The 25,878-nt window shown below is 40.6% G+C and overlaps 2 protein-coding genes across 5 annotated transcripts in view; one reads left to right on the top strand and one right to left on the bottom strand.

The window, feature by feature from the left end:
- LOC135700489 (uncharacterized) overlaps window positions 1-22,840 on the top strand; it is a 325,126-nt gene extending 302,286 nt beyond the window's left edge. For both annotated transcript variants that reach the window (XM_065221017.1, XM_065221016.1), the window contains 4 exons: window positions 5,502-6,173; window positions 6,751-8,346; window positions 8,419-8,561; window positions 21,773-22,840. In XM_065221017.1, coding sequence (XP_065077089.1) covers window positions 5,502-6,173; window positions 6,751-8,346; window positions 8,419-8,561; window positions 21,773-22,370 — 3,009 coding nt within the window. In that variant the 3' untranslated portion in view covers window positions 22,371-22,840. The remainder of the gene's footprint in view (window positions 1-5,501; window positions 6,174-6,750; window positions 8,347-8,418; window positions 8,562-21,772) is intronic.
- The window catches only part of LOC135700502 (uncharacterized), a 430,325-nt gene extending 404,655 nt beyond the window's left edge, over window positions 1-25,670 (bottom strand). For all 3 annotated transcript variants that reach the window (XM_065221048.1, XM_065221047.1, XM_065221049.1), the window contains exons 1-2: window positions 25,302-25,670; window positions 24,585-25,240 (exon numbers count right to left, since the gene is read on the bottom strand). In XM_065221048.1, the coding sequence (XP_065077120.1) occupies window positions 24,585-25,240; window positions 25,302-25,407 (762 nt within the window). In that variant the 5' untranslated portion in view covers window positions 25,408-25,670. The remainder of the gene's footprint in view (window positions 1-24,584; window positions 25,241-25,301) is intronic.
- Between the last annotated feature and the right edge of the window lie 208 nt (window positions 25,671-25,878).

Genomic DNA, 25,878 nt, shown 5'->3' with positions numbered 1-25,878 from the left:
CCCGCAATTTTACTGGAATTAAATGATTTTTCGTAAGTAGGGTTAACTGCCCCATTTCCGACCTATTAAGCACAACCCGCACTTAGTCTTTCTTAATCTAGCGCAGTTTAGCACCAAACGGAATCCTATTATCACTCATGGCTTCCAAATTTATTTACCTTTCTGTACGTACCGTAAGATTTGATAAAGAGAAACCAATCATTGAGATATTGTCAAAAGTCTAACACTGCTTTTTGACGCCAAACTCGGCCTAACGCATTGAAACGCCACTAAATTCACTTCGGCCTATCGGATGAAGATAATAATTTATTCGGTCGGAACGCTTCTTTTGTTTTTGGGAATAATGGGTGCAAACCTTCATATCACGCGTTCTCATTGACTTCGTTCGGTAGCATATTGACTAAAGTATAGTACAAAACGCATAATTGACTTGTTAACTCTGAAATCATGGATTTATTAGAAGTTTTCTGCTCGATAGGCCCAACATGGGCGCTTAGAACGAAGTAGTTCTCTACCCTATTATAATAATTATAAACGCTCACTAATTTTCCCTGAACTTATCTATGCTTACCTGAAGTTCTCTAAATTTGTGTAATATTCCTTCAAATTTTATGATATATATTCATCATTCCCTGACGCTTCTGACGTTTTGGATCAATCATAGAATGCTTGAAATACCCCATAAATCCACGGAACTCCGTAAGTTGCTGCAAATTTGCTTATATTAATGGGATTATTCTGAAGCTATATGATCGTCCTCGAAGTACTCGAAACTTCGCTGAATATTATGAAACCATCTAAAAATATCTAAATTTATTAGAAGTTCTCTGAATTTACTTGAAGCTTACTAAAAGTTCTCGCATTTTTTTTTATTAATGGAACTTCGTTGATGTTCTCTAATCAACTAAGCTAAATTTTCGCATTTTTTTTAAATTCTTGAAATCTCCATGATATAACACCCTTAAAATACTCTCACATTTTCCTGATGTACATATAATTTTTATCACGTTCCAGAAATTCTCTCGGAGCTTTGCTGAAGTTTGCGGGAATTCTTTGAGTTTCTCGAAACTTCTTTAAGGTTTCTACAATTCCTTGAAATTATTTGAACTGCCCTTTGATTCTCTAATCTGTCTTGATGTTCTTGAAGCTCTAAATTCTATTGAGGATCTCAGTTCTGCTCGGAACTAAATAGAATTCCCATAAACACCTTTAAATTGCCCTGCTTTGGGATTCTGTGAAGTTTCTGAAATATTTCTGAAGTTTTCATAATTTTTCTGAAGGCCTCTGTATATCCCTGAATCGCAAAATCGTAAGGGTTCTCGATTTTTTTTTCAGCACACTATGGAACTATCCTGAATTTGTCTAAATTTACGATTATAGATCTTTGAACTGCTCCAAAAGTCTGGACTAAAGCTACGGAAACTGCTCTTAAGATCTGAAATTCCCCAAAGATCTCTAGAACTAGCATTTCTGAGGCACTTAGAACTTCTTAAAAATCGTGTTTTCTATATTTCTCAAGTTCGCTTGACACATGTGAAGTTCTCTGAAATTCTAGGAAATTCATTCCTAAAAAAAATCGGATGCTAGAAGAACCGCTTTGAGGTTCTTAAAGTTTCCAGTGAGTTTGCCATATTTTCAGCGTATTAACTTCCCTTATTTTATGGAGCTTCACTGAAATTCTCAGCATTTCTTTTCATTACTCAGAACTTCTCCAAAGTTCCTACCATTATTGTGAAGTTAATGGGACTGCATTGAAGATCTCTAATCTTTAATAAAATTAATTACGAACTTGAAATAAATAATTTAAAATAAAATTCAATCGAATTGAAATCATTTTTTTGGCACTTTGAAAATTTTCAATATCTTGAAATTGTACATGGAATGCGAAACTTTAAGATATTGAATAATTTTAGATCTTGGACTTACTCAAATTAAGTAAGTTTTTTTTAACTTTATTAAGTTAGAAATTAAGTAAGTGTTAAACTTCAGCATTCAATGGATTGCTGTTTCTTTAAAGCTGTAAAGCTGTTTCTTTAAAACTGATTGCCATGTCTTGAAAACGTTTGGGTAAATTGCTATTGTTTTTTTTATAATGCGTTTATTTTTCGAGTCTCATTTGCCGTAGCTTTGCGGAGCCGATGTTCATTGTTTGGGTTACAAAATTACTTAAAACTAACGTTAGTAAAGCGGGGGCCGATTACTCGCGGCTATCTCGAGGTTACGGGTACCAAATTGTAACAAATGGATGGCAGGGTAGGGATTGAGAACACAAGGTTTGGAGAGCAATATGTTCTTGATCTCGAACTAAGCGACACTCTAATGAAAAAGACAAATATGGGGGTACACAGATGGGCAGCTAACAACTTGGGAGAACACAAGATGACACTAACTACTAAATCCTCAGATCTATCCGTTTTAAAAACACATAAATTAAATTGCAATAGTCGAGATCTTGGCTCGCCAAGATGTCTCTAACGGGCCGCATATTTTGATCTGCAAAGAAGCATATTTTTAACGCATTTAAAAAATAGCTTTCTTATGATAAGCCTGGAATTTATCCGTTAAAGTTCTGGAAAACTCAGGTAATTTTATTTAGAAAGATGAGTAGATACCCTGTAGATAGAGAAAGACGATTAAAGCGAAGTCATTAAGCGACGTCACAAAGCGAAGAATGATCAATCTTAAAATAAATTCACGCTAAAAAAAGTTGAAAATAGTGACTGATTACAAGAAAAAGTGACTTTAGTGACTTGGCCTTAAAAAAGAGACTTTTTAGTGACTGGCTTGAAAAAAGTGACCAAGTCACTAAAAAGTGACTCGCTACCAGCCCTGCATTATATTTCATAAGTTAGATATTTTTTTTAAATCCGAAATTTGGAATATTACTAGATTGAGCTTGTAAATTATTTTAGAAAACAATGAGATCTACGAACATTTGAATACTCGAACTGAAACGTTGTTCGAGATTGCATGAAAAAATTATTGAGATTATGACTCATACAACCAAAAGTCGTATAACAATGCACAGAGAGAGAATCGTAAAATACTACAGATTCAGTCCAAATCGCATCGTATAAGAGTACAAATGAACAGCCGCTTAATATGAATGGACCTGGGACTTTCGGATTGTATTTCGGGAAAACCGGTTGTAGTGATATAAATACATACTCCTTGAACCCAATAGAATTATTTCGTGAGTGTAACTGTGTTCCCAGTACCTCGCCTCATGCAGCAGGTTTAATTGAAATATCAGATTGAGCAAAATATGCACCGTTGAAGACACCTTGGTACCAAGCGGATAGAAAACCATTTTCCTCTGTAGCTTGCTGACCCAAGTAACATTTATAGTGGTTTTAAAGAATGCTACAAGTCTAAATCATGGTCTACAGAACCTTCATAAAACCAAATTGTTACTTGGGGAGTTGCCTTGCCGTAAGCTTTAGCAAAAAGTGAATCAAAGTATGTTTTACCCGCTGTCCCTTACTTTCTCGGTTTTCGATCGCCTTTGAGTAATACGACTTGAGTGGACCTATGAACGAAACGTCCAATGGTTGTAGGCGATGGGTGCAATGCGGAGGGGGCGATACGACAGTAACCTGGTTTTCTCTAGCCAAATCGAGTAATTTCAAATTGTTCTCGTCCTTCGTGGGCTTCGCATGGAGCAGGAAATGCCTGAACCAGTCAACGAATAAATCCGTCTGCATCCATCCGCTGGGATGTGCTTGAACAGCGTCCCTGCTAGTGTTCCAATTGATAGGTCATCTTTCATCCGGACACGTGGGAACATTAAAATTGGAGAGACGTAGACTCCTGTAGCAGACAAGCAAATTACACCAGTGATTAAAATTCCTCTCTCGTCAGAGGAGGGATGGTTCCGATCCGGTTTATTGCAACATCTATCTCGGGCTACTGAAGTGTTTTCGGGGGTTTGAAGTGTAATTTCGGGGTGTCTTTGGCGGAAGCTTTTTAGCCAATCACTTTCGGCGAGTTTCACGGCCAATTCATAATCAAGTTGCCTCACATCTGTAGTGTTCAAACCGAAGAAACGATCTTGCGTGGATATGGTGTGGTTGGCCAACTCCTGTTCCAGTTCCTTGGACAAATCGGACAAATTGTTTTTTTTTAATGTCATGCATACACAACATTTTAAGATTCCGGTCTATGTCAGTTTCACCGTTAACAAGGTCTATGGTCTATGAAGGTATAACAAATGTGTTTTATGATTGCAATCAAATTACCGGTTGTTTGTGATTCCCGGTTCTCCAGATTTTATCTATTCAATGGCCACTTTGACTTAGAGATTTTCTTTACCCTTCCTATAAGTTTTAATACAAATAAAGACTGTGTGTTTGAACATTGTACTATTTTCATTCCAGTAAAAGCTTTAGATTACAACGTTTGTTAGGCGGGCAATTGTATGACTTTATATAACTTTATTCTCCGAAATGCAAAACTTATTATTACACATACTTTAAGTAGCCTTAATTTAAAAAACACACACATTTGAAATACTTTTGAATTGTTGATAATTTATTAAAACTCTTTGAATTCCTGAAATTCAACATAGCCATGTTCAAATTGACAGAATCCTACTCCTACTAGACTATATTTTTGTTTTTGCAAAAATTCTGACTTGAAAATCTCTCTAATCTGCAATAACTAGAAGTAATTCAAGCATTCTAAGAAAAAAGCTGTTGCATAGCAACTAAAGACAAACACTCACTTAATTAATTTCAGGACAACATTGAAGTCTTGTTGCAATGCAACATCCCTACCTTTAGCAATCAATTGCAAAGGCAATTGAAGATGAGCCGTCAGATGGGGAATTTATTATGATTTGTGCATGGCACACCAAACGTACCCGGAGTTCCCACACAATCGCTAAACTAGCCGTGAGTGAGATACATTCAATCCAATCCATCCATCCATCTGACGACCTATCTGATTCTCTTGTCGTAACGTGCATTTGATTTCGATCTGTCACATTTGCCATCGTTGTTGAGGGCTCTCCACTCGACTGCGGGCGGTGCTTGTGAATGAGTGAGTGATTGAGTTGGATGGCAATTTCCAGATCTCCGCTGCCTCCGATAGCCGGACCAATATAATGAACGAACGAAATTGGGCTTAGACAATAGTCCTACGACAACAGTAGCCAAAAGTGAGAGTGCTTTCCTGGTCGAGCTTTTGTGCGGGTGGTTGTAATTTACACTCAGGTGTCTAATTAACGTCACGGGGCCTCTAATTGGTTTTTGATCAACACTCTTCGGCGTTTGCTTTTGTAGACTATGTCTGGGGGATTGAACACACGCCTTTACCGATCAGAATGTGACTTGACTAGTTGCTGATAATGTATCATGCGTAAGATTACTGCTGGTCGGTCGGCTGCGAATTAGTTTCTTCATGAGGTGTTAAAATAATGTAGTCAAAATTAGGGGGTTGCGGTGACTGAAAGAGAATAATAATTAAATTTAAAACCGGATTTCGTTTCGCAATATTTTCAGCGGACACAGCGACCTCAGGAACCGCAACAGTCACACCTTCACCACGGCCAGCATGGTAGCAAGCAGCAAATATTGTCACTTCAACAATACCAGCGTCACCCGCAGCAGCAGAGCGGCCTCGGAGGGGAACCGCCCCTGGTGTACCAATCCTATCAACCGCAGATCCATCAATCAACACGCTATCAGTCCTCTTTATCAGCGTCATCTTCTCCATCTGGATCCTCTCAAGGAAACTCATTCAAGACCATTCTGATAAATAACTCTCCAATCAAGTACGAATACTCACACCGCCATCAATTAGCTCCGTCCCCATCTTCGTCGTCCTCCGGTAGCAGCGGCAGCAGCAGCAGCAGCAGTAACTCCGGATCAGGTGGAGGCCGTGACCCAAATCTGGCTTTTCTGTACAACACTCGTGGTCAGCTACAACAACAGCAACAACAGCATCAACAGCATCAGCATCAGTATCAGCAATATCAACAACAGCAGTCTCCACCCTCGAAGTTGTATGCGATTGAAATTCAGCCACCGGCGACCATACCGAAACCACAACCATCGATTCTACCAAATGGATTTAGCAGTAGCAGCAGCAGCAGCAGCAGTAACAGCGTTGGAGAATCTGGTTTGACCGCCACACCAACTCCACCGGCCATAGCGACAAGAAGTCCGATTAAGGTAATTGTCAATCATGTTTGAACTCAAGTTGTTACTCTCAGGCTTAGAAAGCGTCCCAGATCACATGCCTACTTAGAAAAATTCTTAGATCATGGACTTACATTGCTTAATGGTTTCCGGACTTCAGATCTGAGGTATTCAATCTTCACGCAATACATTTTCAGGACTTCCTAGAAATAATTATTAAAAATGTTTGTTATGCTGTATCCAGTAAGATAAGCGCATAGGTACTCAGGTTTATTAACCTACCTGTTTTTTTAAGTTAGAGGAGCGTAGAGTTTTTAGTAGTTAAATTGTAACCTTTGCCATAATTGTTTGAAAATTTGTGATTTTATTTTCAGTGCGTATTTTTTTCTGAAAAGGCAATCCAGTTTCCTACAACCTTGTTTCAGATATCATTTTGATTAGAAGAGACGTTTTGATGCTATGATTTATTGAAAAATATCGAAATTTGGCGAGAGTCAAAATGGCCTAATTACCAACTGCTATATGGATCTTTTTGATAATAAAACAAATAAATTTAATTCACGCATATGTACAGTTCAGCACCTGAATTAATTCCGGAAATCTTCCACAGTATCAACCCGCCACCGTGTACAAAAAATACCAGATCAATCCGTTCCTGCCTTCCAACAAACTGCCCGGTGCCTTTACCCCGCTTACCTACAACAGCGGTGGCTCATCGCCCAACGGACAGCACATTGTACAAGATGAAAGCGAAGAAGAAGAAGAAGTGGACCTCAAACCAGTTCCCCGACCAACTCCGTCGCCAAGCTACAGCGGCCCGAAGTTCCAAACCACCTACGTACTGGTCAAACCATCACCCGAGCCAAATCAACTGTACTACCACGAGAAGCCTGCAAGACCTTCAACTGGTTCCGGCTCATACGCAACTTACAAGGAAAAGCCAAGCTACCACGAAGATCAGGACCAGGTCTACAACCCGAAACCCATTCCCAAGCCCAGCTACGATCACGAGCTTGAAATCTACAAGACCCTTCCGAAACCGGTAGCCGTGTCGAAGCCAAGCTACCTGGAAGAACACATCATATACAAGCCAGGTCCTAAGCCAATCTCTGTCCACAAACCGAGTTACCTAGATGACTCCGACCTATACAGACCTGGTTCAAAGCCAATACCCGTGCCGATTCCTGTAGCCGTAGAATACTCAACTCCACGGAATATCCCACAGCGCGTCGAGTACTCAACTCCGCGTCCCCATCCCGCTTCGATTCTCAAGGAGAACTACTCTCCCTACATCCCACTTTCGGGTAGTACTCCAGCTCCACCACCTCCGATCCCAACAACTCCTCGACCAAAGTATTCCGCTCGCCAGAAGCCCCCACCATACAAACACCACCGCGCTTCAACCAAGGCACCTCCCATCCGCCAACACCTCACCGAGAGCCTCAACCCAGCCGATATCCGGTCCCCAAGTCCAAACTACTTCGATCAGCAGGCCGACTACAAAGCACAAGTCAAACAGAACTTCTACACTCAAGGTGGCTACATTCCACTCTCAAAACCAGCCAAAACTACCAAACTACTACCAGCCCATCACGAGGAGAAGCCCCGTCCCGTGTATCAACATAACACCCCAGCCAAGCCTTATCCCCCGCCCCACCCCGTCAGTTCTACGCAAATCATCGACAGTGCCAGTGCATCCGGATCGACATCGCTCGCCGATCTACTCAAGAAACTTCAAGACAGTAACCACCTCCCAAAAACGCTGACTCCAGACAACATAGACAACTCCATCCGAACGCTGGTGAAGATCCTGAACAACCTCAAAGCATCGCAGCAAGTCCATCAGCAACCGGAGCAAGAGTTCACCACCGAAGAGTACGACCATCATCCGGCGCCACATGTGAAGCCACCGAAACCCACTAAAAAACCAGCCACTCACAACGATGACGATGACCAGTCCGATTCGGGTCCCTACATGCCGCATCATCCGGAACTGGGACCGACATCGCCGGGACCGAACTCCGGCCGACCGGGTATCGACTATCCGAACTATTCTGAAATTCCGGAAACCAGTTTCAGCTGCAAGGAACAACGGTACAAGGGCTTCTTCGGTGATCCGCAAACCAACTGTCAGGTTTGGCACTACTGTGATCTGAACGGCGGCAAGGCGTCCTTCCTCTGCCCGAATGGAACCATCTTCAGTCAGGTGAGTTGGGTTTGCGAATGGCAGGGAATTTGGTTTTCTTATTTTTAACAAAGCAAATTCTATTCCAATTAGGTTGCCCTGACCTGTGATTGGTGGTTCAACGTCAAGTGCTCTACCACGGCGCAGCTGTACGTCCTGAACGAACGACTGTACAAGTACATCCTGCCGTTTACACCGAAGTTCCCGGAAGACTACAGTGGACCACTGGTTGATAAGTAAGTGTTCTGGTTTTTTTTAGCATTTATAGGAATAAGTATGTCTATTAATTCTTTAAATTCTTGGAAGTGTTTTTGCGGCTACTGAAGTAACAGTGAATCTACGATAAAAATTTAACATACTTATTGTCGAATGGACAAAAGGTCTAGTGAAATTTACACTCTATTTCATTTTTTCTTTCGCGGAAATTTTACTCAGCTGCAGTTCAAAAGGGAACTTACTCAATGACTGGGTAATCTCCCTTTTGAACAGCAACTGAGTAAAATGTCCGTGAGAGAAAAAGAGGGCAATACTACTCAGTCACTGAGTAGAATTGAAATAGAGTGTAGAGGAATAAAAATATGCCAATTCGATCTTTTGTTTTCCTAGCTTTCATTCATCCTTTTGGAAAACTTATCGATTTGAACTTGGGTTCTCCTAGATTTCATACTAATTTTGTGCATGAACCTATTGTCTATACGATTTTTTGTCCTACAACCGTGATAGTTCGGAACCGTAGATACATTTTAGAAGATTACCTCTCAATGGTGCAACTGTGTAAAATTTACCGAAATCTGATTCTAAACACTTGTGATAGCGTACAACAACAAAAGAGTAAACGAAGTACACGAACAATAGATCAACGTACTGGTTGCAGTGGTCATACCCCCAAGGTCAACTATGAAGAACCAAAAAGATAAAGGACTCAATGGACACGAACGATTGAGTGGGCAACTCTAGGACAAGTCCGCATTGGTAAATCAAGAGAATTTCAAAGAAAAGTCTAGAGATCTTAATGAGCAGTATTACAAGTTTTAACAAGGTTTTAAAGCATTATTTAATTCTATATTATAGTCTACGTGGCACATTGTTGATTAGGTAGTGGGCAAGCCTAAGAGGACATTATTGATATGTTCAGTTGACTTAAATTGTAACTTCAGAGAACTTCCAGGACACGCCCAGATGACCTCGGTGGGAAGTCATTTGTATACCTAGTTGCGAGAGAGGTTAGTGATTTCAACGTGAGTCTAGCAATTACAAATTCAAAGACCTAAATGGGCTAGTGCTAGTGTTCAAGGAATCCCTAAAAGACTTATATATTAAGTTCATAGAACTCCGTAGGAATGTCCAGGGAACACTTAGCAAGTTCAGTGGACCTCGAAGGCAATCCATATAGACCCTTACATATGAACAGGAACTCGAGAGTAGATCAAAATGACATAAAATGCAAAAAGTGACGGTGTGTTGTTTGTAGAATCTTCACTTATAGGGGAAATGGCTATAATGTTGGCTTATGGATCTAAGATTGGGCCCATCGCTAAAAATCTGCTATTTATCAATTTTATCTAGATGAACGTGTCATTGTTACAGTACTAATGGATATTTTCGGTCGGTATTGAAAATTTAGTCGATTGCTGAATTTATGGATGGGCCCAAATTAGGGACATTTAGGCCGACATTACATACATTTCCCCTATCTGTTAATTTCGAGTATGATTTACTTTAAATTCAAAAATTGGTGCACCTATAGATTGAGGTTACAGCGACGCTAAGAGAACCTTATGGATCAATCTAGAGTATCTCTTGGAATATCTAGCACAATTTTATAGTACTTTTCTGTTTCACGTTTTGGCCGTTCATTGTGGCCTTTTTCAAGGCCACAATGAACGGCCAAAACGTCGGGCAATGCATAACAGACCGTTTGGATTACCCTAGACTGAGAAAACCATAAACACGAAATCTCCCTACAAGTCAACAGGATTTCAAAGGCAAGCACGGATGATGTTGGATAAGCAAGATTCGGAGGATAAATCCAGAGAACCCCGGAGCCAATCCCAGTAACAATTTTGGTTCTATGAGAGTTCTTTAGACCATGATTTAGACTTGTATAATGCTTCAAAACCTAAAAAAAAACATGGGAGATTTAGGATGTAAGATTTGCGCTATAAATGTTTTAGATCTTGACTCTGGTGTGATCTGGATCTGCCCTAGCTCATTCAACTCAAGTATCCTGGTTGACTGCTTGAAACCGACTTGACCTGGGTCCATGGCAAGTTTCTGTCAATTTGATCGATTTTTTTTTAATTGAGCTATCGCTCATGGCTCTGCTTCTGCTGCGATGCCCTACCGGAATCCAATCCAGCGCTTGAGTACAGATTTCGGTTCTGCACTTTCGTACTGTGTGGTCGACCCACCTCCAATTACAGGGCTGGTAGCAATCAATGCTGTCAAAAATACTGATTTTAGTGACCATGTTGAAGAAATAAGTGACCAAATAGTGACTTATAGTTGTACAAAAAAGTGACTAAAAAGTGACCTAAGGGTAGAAAATTAGTCGTTCTGATGGCATACAAAATGAATGTTTGATATTATTCAGACTTATTCAATTAAATTCACAACTTCTGGACTTATGTGAAAACTTCAATAATTTTCTTAACATCTCTAAAGTTCTCTGAAAATCTGGGAACTTCTTGAAATTTTAGTTATTCTGAAATTTCAGGAACTTCGTTAAACTTCCGCAGCGAAATAATTAATATTATATAATAATATAGTTCTATGATTTTCACTGAAGTTCTCAAGGTTTTTCTGAAGTTCAAATTATCGAAACTAATTCATAACTTCTTCAGTAGTCTAGAGTTTCCTGATGTTTTTAAACACTCCCAAAATATTTCTCAATTTCCTTAAAATTCTCTAGACTGCTCTGAATATCTTAGTTTTTTTTTTTTAAAAGAATCCACCAATTTACTGGAATCGATTTAATTGCCTTTAAGTTCTACAATTTTCCGGAACATTGCCTTAAATCACCAATTTTTCCTGGAAAGCCTTTTTATTTCAGCACATCATGGAAATAATCTGAATTTGTCTAAACTCACGCTTATATATTTTTAAATCAATTCAATAGTGTGGGCTAAAGTTTCGGGGACTTCCCCTTAAGATCTCTGGAATTCCCCAAAGATCTCTAGATCTAGCTTTTCTGAGATCAATAGAACTTCAAAACTCAGGGAACTTTATTTAGCCAAGTGGAGTGGACACCCTGTAGATAGAGAAGAACGATTAAACGTAAAAAAAAACTCTATACAAGGTAGTCATCTTCGAATTGTTCAAAAATTATAACAAAATGTAGGCCTATTCAGAAGAATGATCAATTTTGAAATAAATTCACGTTTAAAAAAGTTTAAAATAGCGACTCATTACAAGAAAAAGTGACTTAAGTAACTTGGTTTTAAAAAAAGAGACTTTTTAGTGACTGGCTTGAAAAAAAAAGTGACCAAGTCACTCAAAAGTGACTCGCTACCAGCCCTGCAATTACGTTCTCGAATTTCTGTTGATATCGGCTTCGGATGACATCGACGATGGAGAACTTTACCCAGTGGACTTCAATTTTAACATCAGCTGATTTCCAGATGACCTCCGCATGAAAATTTTTGGTAGATTTTTGGAACAATAAAACCCCAGAAGACTATAAAAAGCTAGTTCAGAGGAAAATCCAGGGTAATCGTAAATTAAATAAACCTACATGACTTCTTCGGCAAGTCCAGGGAACACAACAAGCAATTTTAATGGATGTCAAAGGCAATCTACATTGATTCCTAATTATCAACGGAACCTCTAGAGTAGATCCAGCGGGTATAAAGTACATAAAGTGACGTAGTGTAACCTCACTTTTTAGTTGTGTGCCTACCCAACAATTAGATGCTGTATGCGTGAATTGTGTGCAGAATCTTGTAATTCTACAGATATCTGAAAATTTCCTTTTGAGTTGAAATAAAATCATGTACGTGATGTTTGTCGCTATTAAGCTGTCTGACATGTTGTCAAATACTAACACAAACGATCTGGTGAAAGTTCAAGAAATGTGGGTGAAGGAGGGGCTAATCAGGGGCCATGTACTATTTGCAGTGGCGTCGCGTAACCTCACTTTTTACCAGTTCAAACGTTATTTAGAGCAATATTTATATTCAAATCGGCCTCAAAATGCATAGGATCTTCTAGTTTCACTGATATGTATCGATTCAAAGCATTATCTTTGTATTTGTTTACGTTTTGAGAGTTGTTGAATCGGTAGATTGGGGTTAGGGCGACGCCACTGTACCCTTTAAACGGATGACGGGGTACCCGGGTAACCCACGCTTTTTGCGAAGCTCAGACAATATTAGCGAATTCGTTTATTATTCAGTTCCAACCTGGATCGGGTATCAAGATTGGGTCTGCTTGTTTTCTGACAAACGTCAGTTTACTCGTTTGTTTTTAAAACCTAGCTCAGGTTGAGGTTTGCACTGACAAAAAGTTCGGTTTCCAACCCCGATAATAAACGGATTCCCTATAAGATAGAACCAAACAATGTTCTGCAAAGTTGTAGGTTTAGATAAGAATTGAAAGACGGCGTACATGAATTCTACAGTGGACCACCCAAAGTCCCTGGAACAGGTACCGGAAGCCCCAGAAGAAGAGGCCATCCTTAATGTCAACAAAAACTAGCCATGCGACATATCAAAATTTTCAGAATTTGATGGACATTTCATTAAAGACTATACCAAATGATAAGAGTGACAATGACCCCCCTATGTCCCTGGAACAGGATCCGGAAACCCCTTTAGAAGTGGCCGTTCTCTGATTTCAACAAAACCAGACGTGCGGGCACATCAAATTTTTCAGAAATTCATGGACAATGCATAATAGACCACACCAATTGAGAAAAATGACAATGGCCACCCAATGTCCTTGGAATAGGTTCCGGAGGCCCCTGAGGAAATGGTCTTTCTCTAGTTTCAGCGGATGCTGTTTTCTGTTGCAATAAGAGACCGGTTAATTCCCCGGGGCTTCCGGAATCTGTTCTAGGGTCATCGGATAGCCTTTGTCACTTCTGTCATTCAGGGCTGGTAGCAATCACTGCTGTTAAAAATAGTGATTTTGGTGACCATGTTGATGAAATAAGAGACCAAATAGTGACTTATAGTTATAGTTGAAGATGCTAATTTCAAATAACAGACTAAAGTGGTAATTTGTATACGATAGATAAGGAGATGAAAGTATAGAATTGATAGATCCGTTTAGAGTACGGCAATGGGAAAATTGCATATAGAGAGTAGAAAGCGAGCTAGGACAACTTTAGGAAGGTACAAATCGGTTTTATCATCTCTCGTTACTATGTAAATCGTTGACGTAGTGACTAAAAAGTGACCTAAGAGAAGAAAAGTAGTCGTTATGATGGTACACCAAATAAATGTTTGATGTTTTAGACTTATTCAATTAGTATCTCATAAACACTTATGTACGATATGAACCTTTAAAGCGAAAGATTCAATAGAAGGTTTATAACCAAGTAAAGTAAATTTAACCAAGTTAAAGTAAATTTCAATGAAAACTCTTAGGAAATTCTGGGGAAAACAACTCATGTGAGCTTCAGAGAAAAATTCCAGGGGCATTCTGAGCATAATTTCATAAAGTTTGTGGGAGAAAACGAATCCGGAGCATAATTTTTTTGAAAACACTAAAAGAAGGATTACAATTAAATCTGAAAATAACTCCAGAACATCTTCAAAGGCATTTGGAAACTCAATTCAGGAGAGTTTTCCAAACAAATTATGAGAGGAAATCTAAGTAATTTGTGAGGAAAAATGCCAATGAATTCTTAAGAGACTTTCAATGTGAGTAGAATTCCAAGAAAAGGAGTGCGATTGAAAAGGAAATCTGAAATGAATACAATTAAAATTCGGAGAATCTTTCCAAAGGGTTTCTTATTGTGGAGAATTTGGAGAATTTCATGGTAATTCCAAGGAAAACTAAAAGAAAATTGAATTCGGAGGATAGCTTCATCAAAATTTTGAGGAATATTTCAATGGAAATCTCCGTTGAATATGGAATGGACTATTCCGAGGTTTTCAGAACTAAAGGGTGTCCACGATGAAATTGCCACACACAAAATTGATTCGCAAAATTCGAGTTTTCATCCGATTGCCATCAAATTTTCAGGGATTGAGAAATAACTATTAAACTTCATTTTACCATTTTACTCGTATTTTATTTACAGTCCATACGCAAATGCCCGCACCTTGGCCTTAACCCCGGCCATAAGATTCTGCACAACCTGTGAATCAACCGTTTTTGCATGTAAACCCATACTTTCTTCAGTTCCTCGACTGTCTTCACTACCTTAGGTCGTTTAAGAAGGTGCTGCTTCATAATCGCCCAGTACTTCTCGATGGGGCGGAGCTCCGGAGTGTTGGGAGGGTTGAACATTTTCGGCACGAAATTGACCTTATTGTCCGCATACCACTTCAGCACGTCCTTGGAGTAGTGGCATGAGGCCAAATCCGGCCAGAAGATTGTTGGGACGTTGTGGGCCTTCAGGAGAGGAAGCAGCCGCTTCTGGAGGCACTCTTTTATGTACACCTGTCCGTTCATCGTGTCCTGGGTCACGAAAGGTGCACTCCGCTTCCCGCACGTGCAGATGGCTTGCCAAACCAGGAATTTCTTCGCAAATTTGGACATCTTCTGAGTGCGGACATGCTCCGGAACGCTGAACTTATCCTTGGCCGTGAAAAACAGGTTGCCGGGGATCTGTTTGAAGTCGGTCTTCACATATGTTTCGTCGTCCCTGATGCAGCATTCAACTTTCGTCAGCATGTTGAGGTACAACTTCCTGGCACGGGTTTTGGCGGACTTGTTCTGCTTCTCATCGCGATTAGGGGCCTTTTGTACCTTGAACGTTCGAAGCCCAGCCTTAGTTTTGGCCTTCTGGACAAAACTTCGGCTTAGGTGCAACTTCTTAGCCACATCCCTAACGGAGGCGTTCGGATTTCGGTTGAAGGCCCCAACTACGCGGTTGTGATTTTTGGTGTTGTACGGAATACTTTTTCCTTCACTTCTGGGCTTCCGATCGGTGGTCAACCGTTCCTCGAACCGCTTAATCACTCGCGACACCGTGATTCCCAACGTTTTAGCGATGGAACGATGCGAGAGATCCTTGTTCTCGTGATGAATGCGCAAGATTTTATCACGCACAAGCTGTTCTTTCGACTCCATTTCCGCGAGTTTTGATCACAGGACTTTAAAACTTGCAGGATGTAAATAATGCACTATGAACTAAATCCACCCAAATTTTCATTAAATTCTACCCAACGGTTAAAAAGTTAGAGCAATTTCATAGTGTGGCAATTTCATCGTGGACATCCTTTACTTAAAAGTTCCCAAATTTTTCCTGAAGTTAATGAAACTGCCTTGAAGTTCTTTTGTAGTTTGAGAAGCTAGCCTGAGCCTCACAATACTTCTCATCAAATTCTTAAACATCCCTGAGCTTTTTAAGACTTCCTAAAATTTCCTAAATGTTTTCTCCTGGATCTCGTCTAAAGGATTAACAATTCGCTGAAGTTCTATAAACTTCTTTAAATGTTAACGGAACTGCTCTGACATTCTCTGTTCTTTTCTGAAATTCTCAAAACTTCTCTTAAGTTTTTGCAGCATTTGCAGTACAACTGCGCTAAATCTAATTGAACCGTCCTAAAAATGTTTAAGCTTCAGTAAACTTCTGAACTTATGCGAAGACTTCAATTAACTTTTCAACGTCTCTGAAGTTATCTGAAAATCTGGCAACTGCTTTAAATCTCCCACAAATTTTCTTAAACTAATGGAACTGAACTCCCTTCGAAATTCCTCCAATTTGAAAAGTTCCTGCATTTTGCTAATGTTCATAAAAATTCCTGAGGTTCGCGGATCTCCCCTTAAGCTCCATAGATTGCTATGAAGTCATCGAAATGTTTCTGAAGACCACTGTGATGTTTTCGAAGTTTTTCTAAATTTCTGGAACTTTTGCGAATCCGCAACTTTTATGAAATTCGAATGAAATAATTAATATAGTTCTATGATTTTCTCTGAAGTTGATGAAACTTCCATTAAATTATCGACACTAATTTTAAACTTCTTCAATAGTCTAGACTTTCCTGGTGTTATTAAAACTGCCTAAACGATAACTACATATCTTCGAAGTTCTCCAGACTGCCCTGAATTTATCAGTATATTTTAAGAAACCGCAACTTTACTGAAATTAATTGATTTGCCTTGAAGATTCAACAATTGTCCTTAAGACTTAATTCTTAGTAGTCTAGCCATCATAAACGCTCTATTATTTTCTTATTTAATCTATACTTACCTGAAGATCTCTAAATTTGTTTAATAATCCGGCAAATTTTCTAATACATATTCAAAATTCTCTGACGTTTTCGAATCAATCATAGAATTCTTGGAATACCCCATAATTCCACGGAATTCCTTGTAAGTTGCTGCAAATTTGCTTAGGTTAATAGGATTATTCTGAAGCTATCTGATCGTCCTCGAAGTACTCAGAACTTTGCTGAATATCATGAAACTATCTAAATTTATTAAAAGTTCGCTGGAATTTCTTGAAGATATCGCTGCTTGCTAAAAGTTATCACATTTTTTTTTAAATTAATGGTACTTCGTTGATATTCTCTAATCAACTTAGCTAAATTTTCGCATTTTTTAAAGTTCTTGAAATCTCCATGATAGAACACCCCTAAAATACTCTCACGTTTTCCGGATGTTCATATAATTTTTATCACGTCCCAGAAATTCTCTCGGAGGTTTGCTGAAGTATCCGGAGGATTCTACAATTCCCATGAAATTATTTGAACTACCCTTTGATTCTCTGATCCGTCTTGATGTTCTCGAAGCTTCCTTAAAGCTCTCAACTCTATTGAAGATAAATTTCCCAGAAATTCTCTGGAGGTCTGTGAAGTTCCTGAAATATTTCTGAAGTTTTCATAAATTCTCTGATGGTCTCTGTACTTCCCTGAAATTCTCGGAACATCTTAAGAGTTCTCAATTTTTCTAAATTTACGATTATAGATCTTTTAACTGCCCCAAAAGTCTGGACTAAAGTTACGGGAACTGCTCTTAAGATGGGAAGTTCCCCAAAGATCTCTAGATCTAGCTTTTTTGAGGTGCTTAGAACTTGTTAAAAAATTGCACAATACCCTAAATTATCAAGTTTCCTTTACACCTATTATGTGCTCTGAAATTCTAGGGACTTTATAAAAGTTTTTCGGCTGTTAAAAGAACCGATTAGAGGATTTAAGTAAGTTCCCCATATTTTCAGTGTGTTAACTTCCCTTATGTTCCCGCAGTTTGTTTATGAAGCTTCACGGAAATTCTCAGCATTTCCTTTAATTCCTCAGAAGAAGAAGTTAATGGAACTGCAATGAAGATCTCTAATCTTTCATAAAGTTAATAACGAACTTGAAATAAATCATTAATTTGTTTTCCTTAATTCAGGCACTTTGAAATTTGTCAATATCTTGAACTTGTACTTGGAATACCAAACTTCAAGACATTGAATATTTTTAAATCTTGGACTTACTCAAATTAAGTGCGTTTTTTTTTTAAACTATTTAAGTGAGAAATTAAGCAAGTGCTTAACTTCAAAACATTCAATGGTATCCGTTTCCGGGAATTTGTCAAAAAACTGATGCTTTCTGTTGGTTCTACTGGATCAACGATCGACCACCGCAAATTTCCGGAAAAATCAACTGACAACGAAACACGACGATTGACTAACGGAGCAAGCCATAATGGACTAAGGACCCCGCGACGCATGTTAGATAGCACTTTAGAGGTCTCTTCTCAGCCCGACACAGTCCCGTCTCTTGCTTCCAGCGATCATCTTAGTCGTCGCGGTCCTGTTGTCGAGTCTGCAGTTGAGGTCCTCCAGCCTGCTCTTCCACTACCTGATCGGCATTCCGTTTCCGTCTCGTCGAGGACACTATTGGCTACAATACACCGACACTTAGTCCTCCACCACTTTTCTACGCTTCGTCTTCACACCATTCTCCAACGCAACCAAGATCACCGCCATCGAACCTGGGACGCCTGACACAAAGCAGTACGGAAGCCCCTGACCCGCCTAGCTCAGTCGCGCCTTTAGCCATCATCGAAAACCTGTCGCAGTTCTCTCGTTCCTGCCATCCAAGTCGTCCCGGCCCTGAGTCTAGCGTTGGCGATGGGGTCTTCCAAGCTGCCTATCATGGCAAGTATCCTATTAGTAACGGCAATCCCCGCTCTGACAAATCTTCAATCCCTAGGACTGCGCCTCTAGCAAGTATTGCTGCACCTGCTTCTTCGAATGTCCTAATGTACTACCAAAATGTTGGTGAGATCAACAGCTCTCTCGCCGAGTACCAATTGGCCTTCAGCGACGGTTCCTATGATGTTTACGCACTTTCCGAAACCTGGCTCAATGGACATACCTCAACGAATCAGTTGTTTGGCTAATCATATTCCGTTTATCGACAAGACTGGTCGCCTTCGAATGGCAACAAAAGCACTGGAGGTGGTGTTTTGCTGGCTGTTCGCTCGAGTTTTAAATCCCGTACGCTCGACCCTCCTGATTGCTCGGCGGTTGAGCAAATATGGATCGCAATTGCCACTGTCGATGCAACACTCTACCTATGCGTTGTGTATATTCCCCCTGATCGAGTAAACGATGAATCTTTGATCGAAAAGCATATCGATTCGCTTAACTGGGTGGTTTCGCAGTTAGAACCAAGAGACAACGTTATCATCATAGGCGATTTCAACTTGAGCTCGATCTCTTGACAGCGTAGTCCACATGGTTCCCTGTACCCGATTACATCACGATCCTCGATTAGCCTGGCATCACGGAAGCTGTTTGATGCGTATAGCACCACTGGACTCAGACAAATGAGTGGAATTGCAAATGCAAACAATCGTACACTTGATCTATGCTTCGCAGTGAGGAACTTTGCGAGCACAGCACAGTTATGCAAGCTCCATCACCGCTCGTTAAAATCTGTAGGCATCATCCTCCTGTACTGATGGAATTCAAGATAAGTCCACAGCAACACTTCCAAGATACCTCTGAAAGCATCGCCTATGATTTCAGAAAGGCTGACTTCAACAGCATGAACGAGTTCCTCGCACATGTCGATTGGGACGAGGTGCTTCAAAATTGTGATGCCAACCTCGCTGCGTCGACCATATCTGGTATCCTGTGCCGGCTAAGCCAGCCAGGTCAAATGCTGACCTCAAGCATCTTAAGACTGTGAAGCGGGCAGCTCTCAGACGACATAGCAAGTATCGCACGGACTCCACGAGAACGAGATATATGGCGGCGAGCACTAAATACAACCAACTTAATAATCGTTTGTACAACGCATATCAGGACCATCTGCAAAGACGCTTCAAGACAAATCCCAGAAGTTTTTGGCGTTACGTCAATGACCAACGGATGTAATCCGGACTGCCCTCTACGATGACCAACGGATTGTTCGAAGCTGATTCCACCACTGACATCGCCGACCTGTTCCGTTCTCAATTCAGCAATGTTTTCACTAATGAACACACATGCTTGGAGGCGAACCAGCCCCAGGCTGAAAGCCTCCCTAATAAAGATAAATCAATCAATTAATGAACACATCGACCCGCAGGATGTAGCCGTCGCCACCAGAAATGTTCCTCGACTTTCGGCCTCTGGGCTACAGTTCGTGATCACGAACGATATGGTTACATAAGCCGGAAAGGATTTAAAATCCTCCACGGGATGTGGTCCGGATGGGATTCCATCGCTTGTCCTCAAATACTGCGCGAATACACTTGCAACACCACTAGCAAGAGTATTCAACCTATCTTTCGCTGAATGGTGTCATATTAATCGAATGTCGCTGAACGTGTCCAAATGTTCGGTTATTTCATTTGGCCGCAAGCAATCACTCTCCCATTTTAGCTATGCTTTGGGAGGCGTGAATCTACAACGTGATTCGACAGTCAAGGACCTGGGGATTCTGATTGATACAAAATTAACCTTCAAGGATCACGTCGTGTACGTTGTTTCTAAAGCCTCATCGCAACTAGGATTTTTATTTCGCTTTACAAAAGTTCAAGGACGTTTACTGCCTAAAACTTTATACTGCTCAATTGTGCGCCCTATCTTGGAGTATTCGTCTATCGTCTGGTCTCCTTATTACCAGAATGAAATTCAACGCATCGAAGCTGTTCAGCGAAAATTCGTCCGGTTCGCTCTACGTCATCTTAGGTGGAGAGATCCATTCAACCTGCCCAGTTATGAAAGCCGTTGTCTACTTATAAATCTGGAATTACTAGAAACAAGACGCAACGTGGCAAAAGCGCGCTTTGTTGGGGATCTTCTGCAAGGCAACATTGACAGTCCTACGCTTCTTAGTCTCTTGGACATCAACACACGTCGTCGCAATCTTCGGTCGCACTCGTTTATCACCATCCCTCCGGCAAGAACTAATTATGGCTTACACGAACCTTTGCCAAGCATGTCCCGTGTATTCAACCGGTGTTATTATGTGTACGATTTCAATGTGTCACGAGAAACAAACAAGCGTAGTTTTAAACGAGTTTTATGTTAATTTATGTTATTCGTTAGTTTTGTATTTAGTTGTAGAACAAGTGTCATTGGGGTAAACATTTGACCTGTTGACTGATAAACAATAAACAATAAACGATAAACAATGGATTTGATTGTAAAGCTGTTTATATAAAACTGATTGCCATGTCTTAAAAACATTTGAGTTAATTGCTGTTGTTTTTGATTTTCCAAAAAAGCATATTTTGAACGCATTTAAAAATAGCTTTCTTATCTATTAAAGCTCTGGAAAAACTCAGGAAATTTTATTTAAAAAATTAGTAGACGCTCTGTGCATATATAGAGAAAGACTATTAAACATCACAACACAAGGAATGATCAATCTTGAAATAAATTCACTCTAAAAAAGTTGAAAATAGTGACTGATTACAAGAAAAAGTGACTTTAGTGACTTAGCCCTCAAAAAGGAGACTTTTTAGTGACTGGCTTGAAAAAATTGACCAAGTCACTAAAAAGTGACTCGCTACCAGCCTTGGTCATTTGACATGGTCTCTAATGACATGTCCATGAAATTCTGAAAATTTGGATATGCCGCATGACTAGTTTTTGTTAAAATTAGATTAGATTAGATTTAGTTCCAGGGCTATCAATGACCTTTGTCACTCTCGTCAGTTGGCATGGTCTCGCTTTATTTAATCGTTTTAGACAGAACTTTGGAGATCAACACCGTTGGCTTAGTACAAAACTGTAGAATTTCATTTCCCGGTTGGTTTTACTAATCTTACTATTTTCGAAAAATTTATTGTAAAGTTAATCCCCTTTATTCACAAACCTTCCATTGTTCCATTCCTTTTCCCGCCGCAGATACCTCGCAATCAAATTCCAAGAGATGGAGGAAAAGATGAAAAAGCAACGATCCAAGGGTAAAGCCGTGGTCAAACCGAGCCCGGAGAACGAAAACGACGAACTGAACGGCAACAAGCTGGAAGACAACGACAACCGGTACAACCAGAACCAACCCTATCCGGTGCAGTACGTAACGGAGAACGCCATTGAAGTGACGGCCCCCAGCGCAGCTGGAGCTTCCGCCACGACGCCGATCACCCTCGAGGACATCAACGCCGAGTATGACCGGGCGGAGAGCTCCGGAATAGAAGCGGCATCGGACACCGGGCCTGACGCGAGTGTGAACACACCGCAAAGTGCTCCGATCGTGGTAACGGCTCCGAGTGCTCCGGCGAGTTCTACCGGAGCGGAAGAAGAAAATCCGGCGGTCCCGGTCACGGTGATAGCGGAGTCTATCCCGCCACCACAGTACGGATCGAAACATACAACTTCGGCACGGCCACCACAGGGTGTGATGCAAGCCCTGCGGGAGGTGCGGATCGAAGTGAAGCACGATGGAACCAGTGGCCATCTATCGCCAAACCACCACGACTACGGCGAAGAAAGACGGAAGTAGACCAGGACGATAACCGCGCTCCTATGATTGCAATTTCTGTGAATAGTTTTCTGCTTAAGTTTTCCTAACCTAATTGAACGTATCAGATGTTAATGCTAACAATTTCTGGAAGATTCTCCACGTTCGAGAATTTTGCTTATTATCCAGAGACTGTGAAAACGCGTAGTTCATGGGTTGAGTTGGAAACCGTGAACATGCGTACTGCATTCCTCGAGCAACTAGTGCATTCCTTAGAATCTAATTTATACCAACTATAGTTTCATTTCGTATAAATTTGCTTCGCGAAGAATAAGTAGACATGGACGTTAATTTATCTCGCTTTAACTGTAACAAAAATATGTAGAATAAGTACGCAATCATGCGTTCAAACGAGCGGTGCGCTTTTGTCAGGTGATTTGCTTAGCATTTTGCGAATTGGCAGTTTCCTTCAAAGCGCGAATTAAGCACCGATAGAAATCGCATCGCACGCCTGAATGTACACAATTTCTTCCTAAAAACGCATAGGTAAGGTTTCATCATCGTCGTTATCATCTCTTCTCGATACCCGTTATGGGTAATTTATTGTCGTTGTTTAGTGTGAGTCAGCTGTTCGTACTGCAATTTGCGAGAGAAAGACCGGTTTGTTTTGATCATTTTTAACACTTGTTGCTTCTACTTTATCGGCCGAGCGAAGCGGTGTAGAATCGTGAAGAGAGCGTCGAACGGATAGGTATCGACTTAGTTACCCCATATTTGTAGGTTCGCCAGTAAGGTAGCAAATAAGCGGTGAGTGCGCGTGCGAAATAGAACAACAGATTTCATGTGTTTTGTCAGGGGAATTTATCAGTTGCACTTGGGAGTTGGGAGTTTGGGGGAATATGAGTGCAAATGAGTTTGTGGTGGTTTGTGATTCCGACATACATGATTGACTGCAGTCTTAGGTTAATGAATGTCAAAATGTACGGCTATAAAACGTATGAGAGAAAATGAGAAATACAAAATGACTGGAATAAGACGAGTGAAAGCCATATGCAACATTTGAAGCGAAATATGTAGATTAAGCTGCGAAATAAAAATCAAGAAAAGTACCATTAGAAACTTTACCGAAACGAAATAAAGAGAAAAACTACAATACAATGCTTTTACAGTTATTTAATTCGAATTAGCCGAAAATCCCGTATCCACTCGCACTGTAATGGTAAGATTTTTTTCACAGTCATATAAATAAACATGATAGGTCATTAAGAACAACAAATCTCGTTGCATTTGAGAAAAGAGTAAAAGGAAGTTAAGCATCTTAATAGCAGAAAAAAGAATGATGGCAATAATTTTACAATCCACGCCCACTTCATTTTTTCAAATTTCAATATCGACAATTTAAATTCGTAAAATCTTCAAAATTTTCTGGGGAGGGCCTAGTTTTCTAGGCACCCCTATTAGATGATTCTGAGAATATTTCATGGGATTGGTGAGGCAGGAGAATTTTAATTAAATTAGAATTTCAAGAGATTTCCAAAAAGGTTTCCTGAGGATAATTTCAAAGGAATACTGAGGGATGTTCAGAAAAGAAATTCAAGGGAATTCCGAAAAAAATATATCAAAGGAATCGTATTCTGAGGGTGAATCTAAAAACAAATTGGAGAAGAATTCCGAGGGAGAGTTTTCTAATTCCCATAAAAGTTGTAAAGGAATTTTAAGAAGGATTCCAAGGAGAGTTTCAACGGCATTCTGAGTAGAGTTCCAAGAGAATATTGTGGTAAGTTTAAGAAGAATTGCGTGATAATTCTTCATATGTATTTCTACATTAGCCGACGATTTCTCGCGAACAAAAGTGCACACATGCAAAGTAACGACACCATCAGGTAGAGAAATATTTGGGGAATATTTGAGCTTTTAATTGTGAGAAATCGGCGGCTGAAGGCATCCTAAGAGGAGAATTAACAGGATTTTTTTTTTAACTTATTTTCAAAGAGCAGTGTGCATTGTGATCCTGAAGGAATTTCCTGGAGACCAGGAAAAAGCTATTAAAATTCGTTTGCTCCAATAAGATCACCAATGAGTCATGTTGCCACTTCCTCACGTGTAATTTTTCGGCGAACAATTCCACACCCAGCTTCAAGTCACCGCCAATTATTGCATGTTTGAGGTTATACCTCCCGGAGGGTAGGCAACCATCACTACACATTCAACTCGACCACAAAAAAATGTCCAGATCAATGGGGAAACATCACTCACCTTTCTTCCTTGCTCGTTCATTGCGTACGCCGACTCCATATCCTTGAGCAGCTGGTCCAGCCGCGGCTGGGCCTCCCGGTTGATGTCCAACAAATCGGCACAGTAATGGGACGAATGGCTTTCATCCCGACATGCGGTGCAGACCCGCACCTCACAGCTGGTGCAGAAAAGCACCGTCGTCAGCTTGTGCTGGTCGCAGATGCTAATGTCGCCCTGCATCCACTTTTTAGCCGTAATCGAGCACAGCTTATGCTTGGCAAGAATCTTCCCGACGCGGTGGATCTTTTCGAAACAATCCTTGCACAATGCAGCATCACACTCCTGGCAGTAGTGGCGCGTACGCGTCATATTACACTCGTAGCACTCCATGTCCTCCTCTTCCTCAACGGGAACGGTTTCTCCCGGAGCCGAGGGACCAGCAACTACCGTAGCCAGCCGGGAAACCTCGTGCTGACGCTGATAGATAATCCCCATCATTTGGTAGCTGTAATGAAGCTGTTCGTAAATACGGCGCTTCGGATCCAACGGCGTACGAATGTTGCAGATCCGACAGATGGCTGCACGATTCGGCGTGTACATTTGGTCCATAATGCATCTTTCGCACATAAGATGATCACATCCCAGAATGAACGCCCGCCGAGAAACGCTTTGCTTGACTAGAAACATAAAATCTCATTAGCCATTTCATTCAGAAAACAACATCAACACTATCCTTACCGTAGCTCGAAGTGAAGGCCTGGTGGCACTTCGGGCACTTTGGTGCCGGACGCCAGGTCAGGACCTGGTTCGAATGAACCAAATTCTCCACGTTGTCGGAGGACATGGCTTTTACACTTCACCAACACAACCGATACGAAAATTGTTTATCAATCACAACCGATACGGAAACCGACCCGAAAAATGTTTGCGTCTCTAACCTCTAAACCTATTAATCACAAACTAATCAGCGGAATACGCGTAATAATCCGAACGTCCACTGTAGTCACACTGTGTAGAACAATAGCTTCGGAAACAATATTGAACTTTTGTCAACAACCCACCGAAATCGTACAACACGAACGAAGGTCACCGGTAAAACTACGGTGCGGTAAGATTGGTGCCGGCAGCATGAGAGGAAGAGTCGTTGTTTTCGTTTGGTGCTATGCTTCAAGCAGGTTAACATTTTGTAACCAGTCCTATGTAGGCAAGCTGACTGATGTTTGATTGACGTCGGGTTCAACGGGTCAATAACAAGCCGACATCCTTCAGATCGTTTAAACAGGAGTGCCACCAGTTCATAACAATGATAAAATCG

The sequence above is a fragment of the Ochlerotatus camptorhynchus genome, unplaced genomic scaffold, assembly GCF_037179485.1.
Source record: "Ochlerotatus camptorhynchus isolate MF236.1 unplaced genomic scaffold, CSIRO-AGI_Acam_v1.1 ptg000137l, whole genome shotgun sequence".
Classification (NCBI taxonomy): Eukaryota; Metazoa; Arthropoda; class Insecta; order Diptera; family Culicidae; genus Ochlerotatus; species Ochlerotatus camptorhynchus.
The sequence above is the reverse complement of the archived record's forward strand: the minus strand, read 5'-3'. Positions and strand labels throughout refer to the sequence as shown.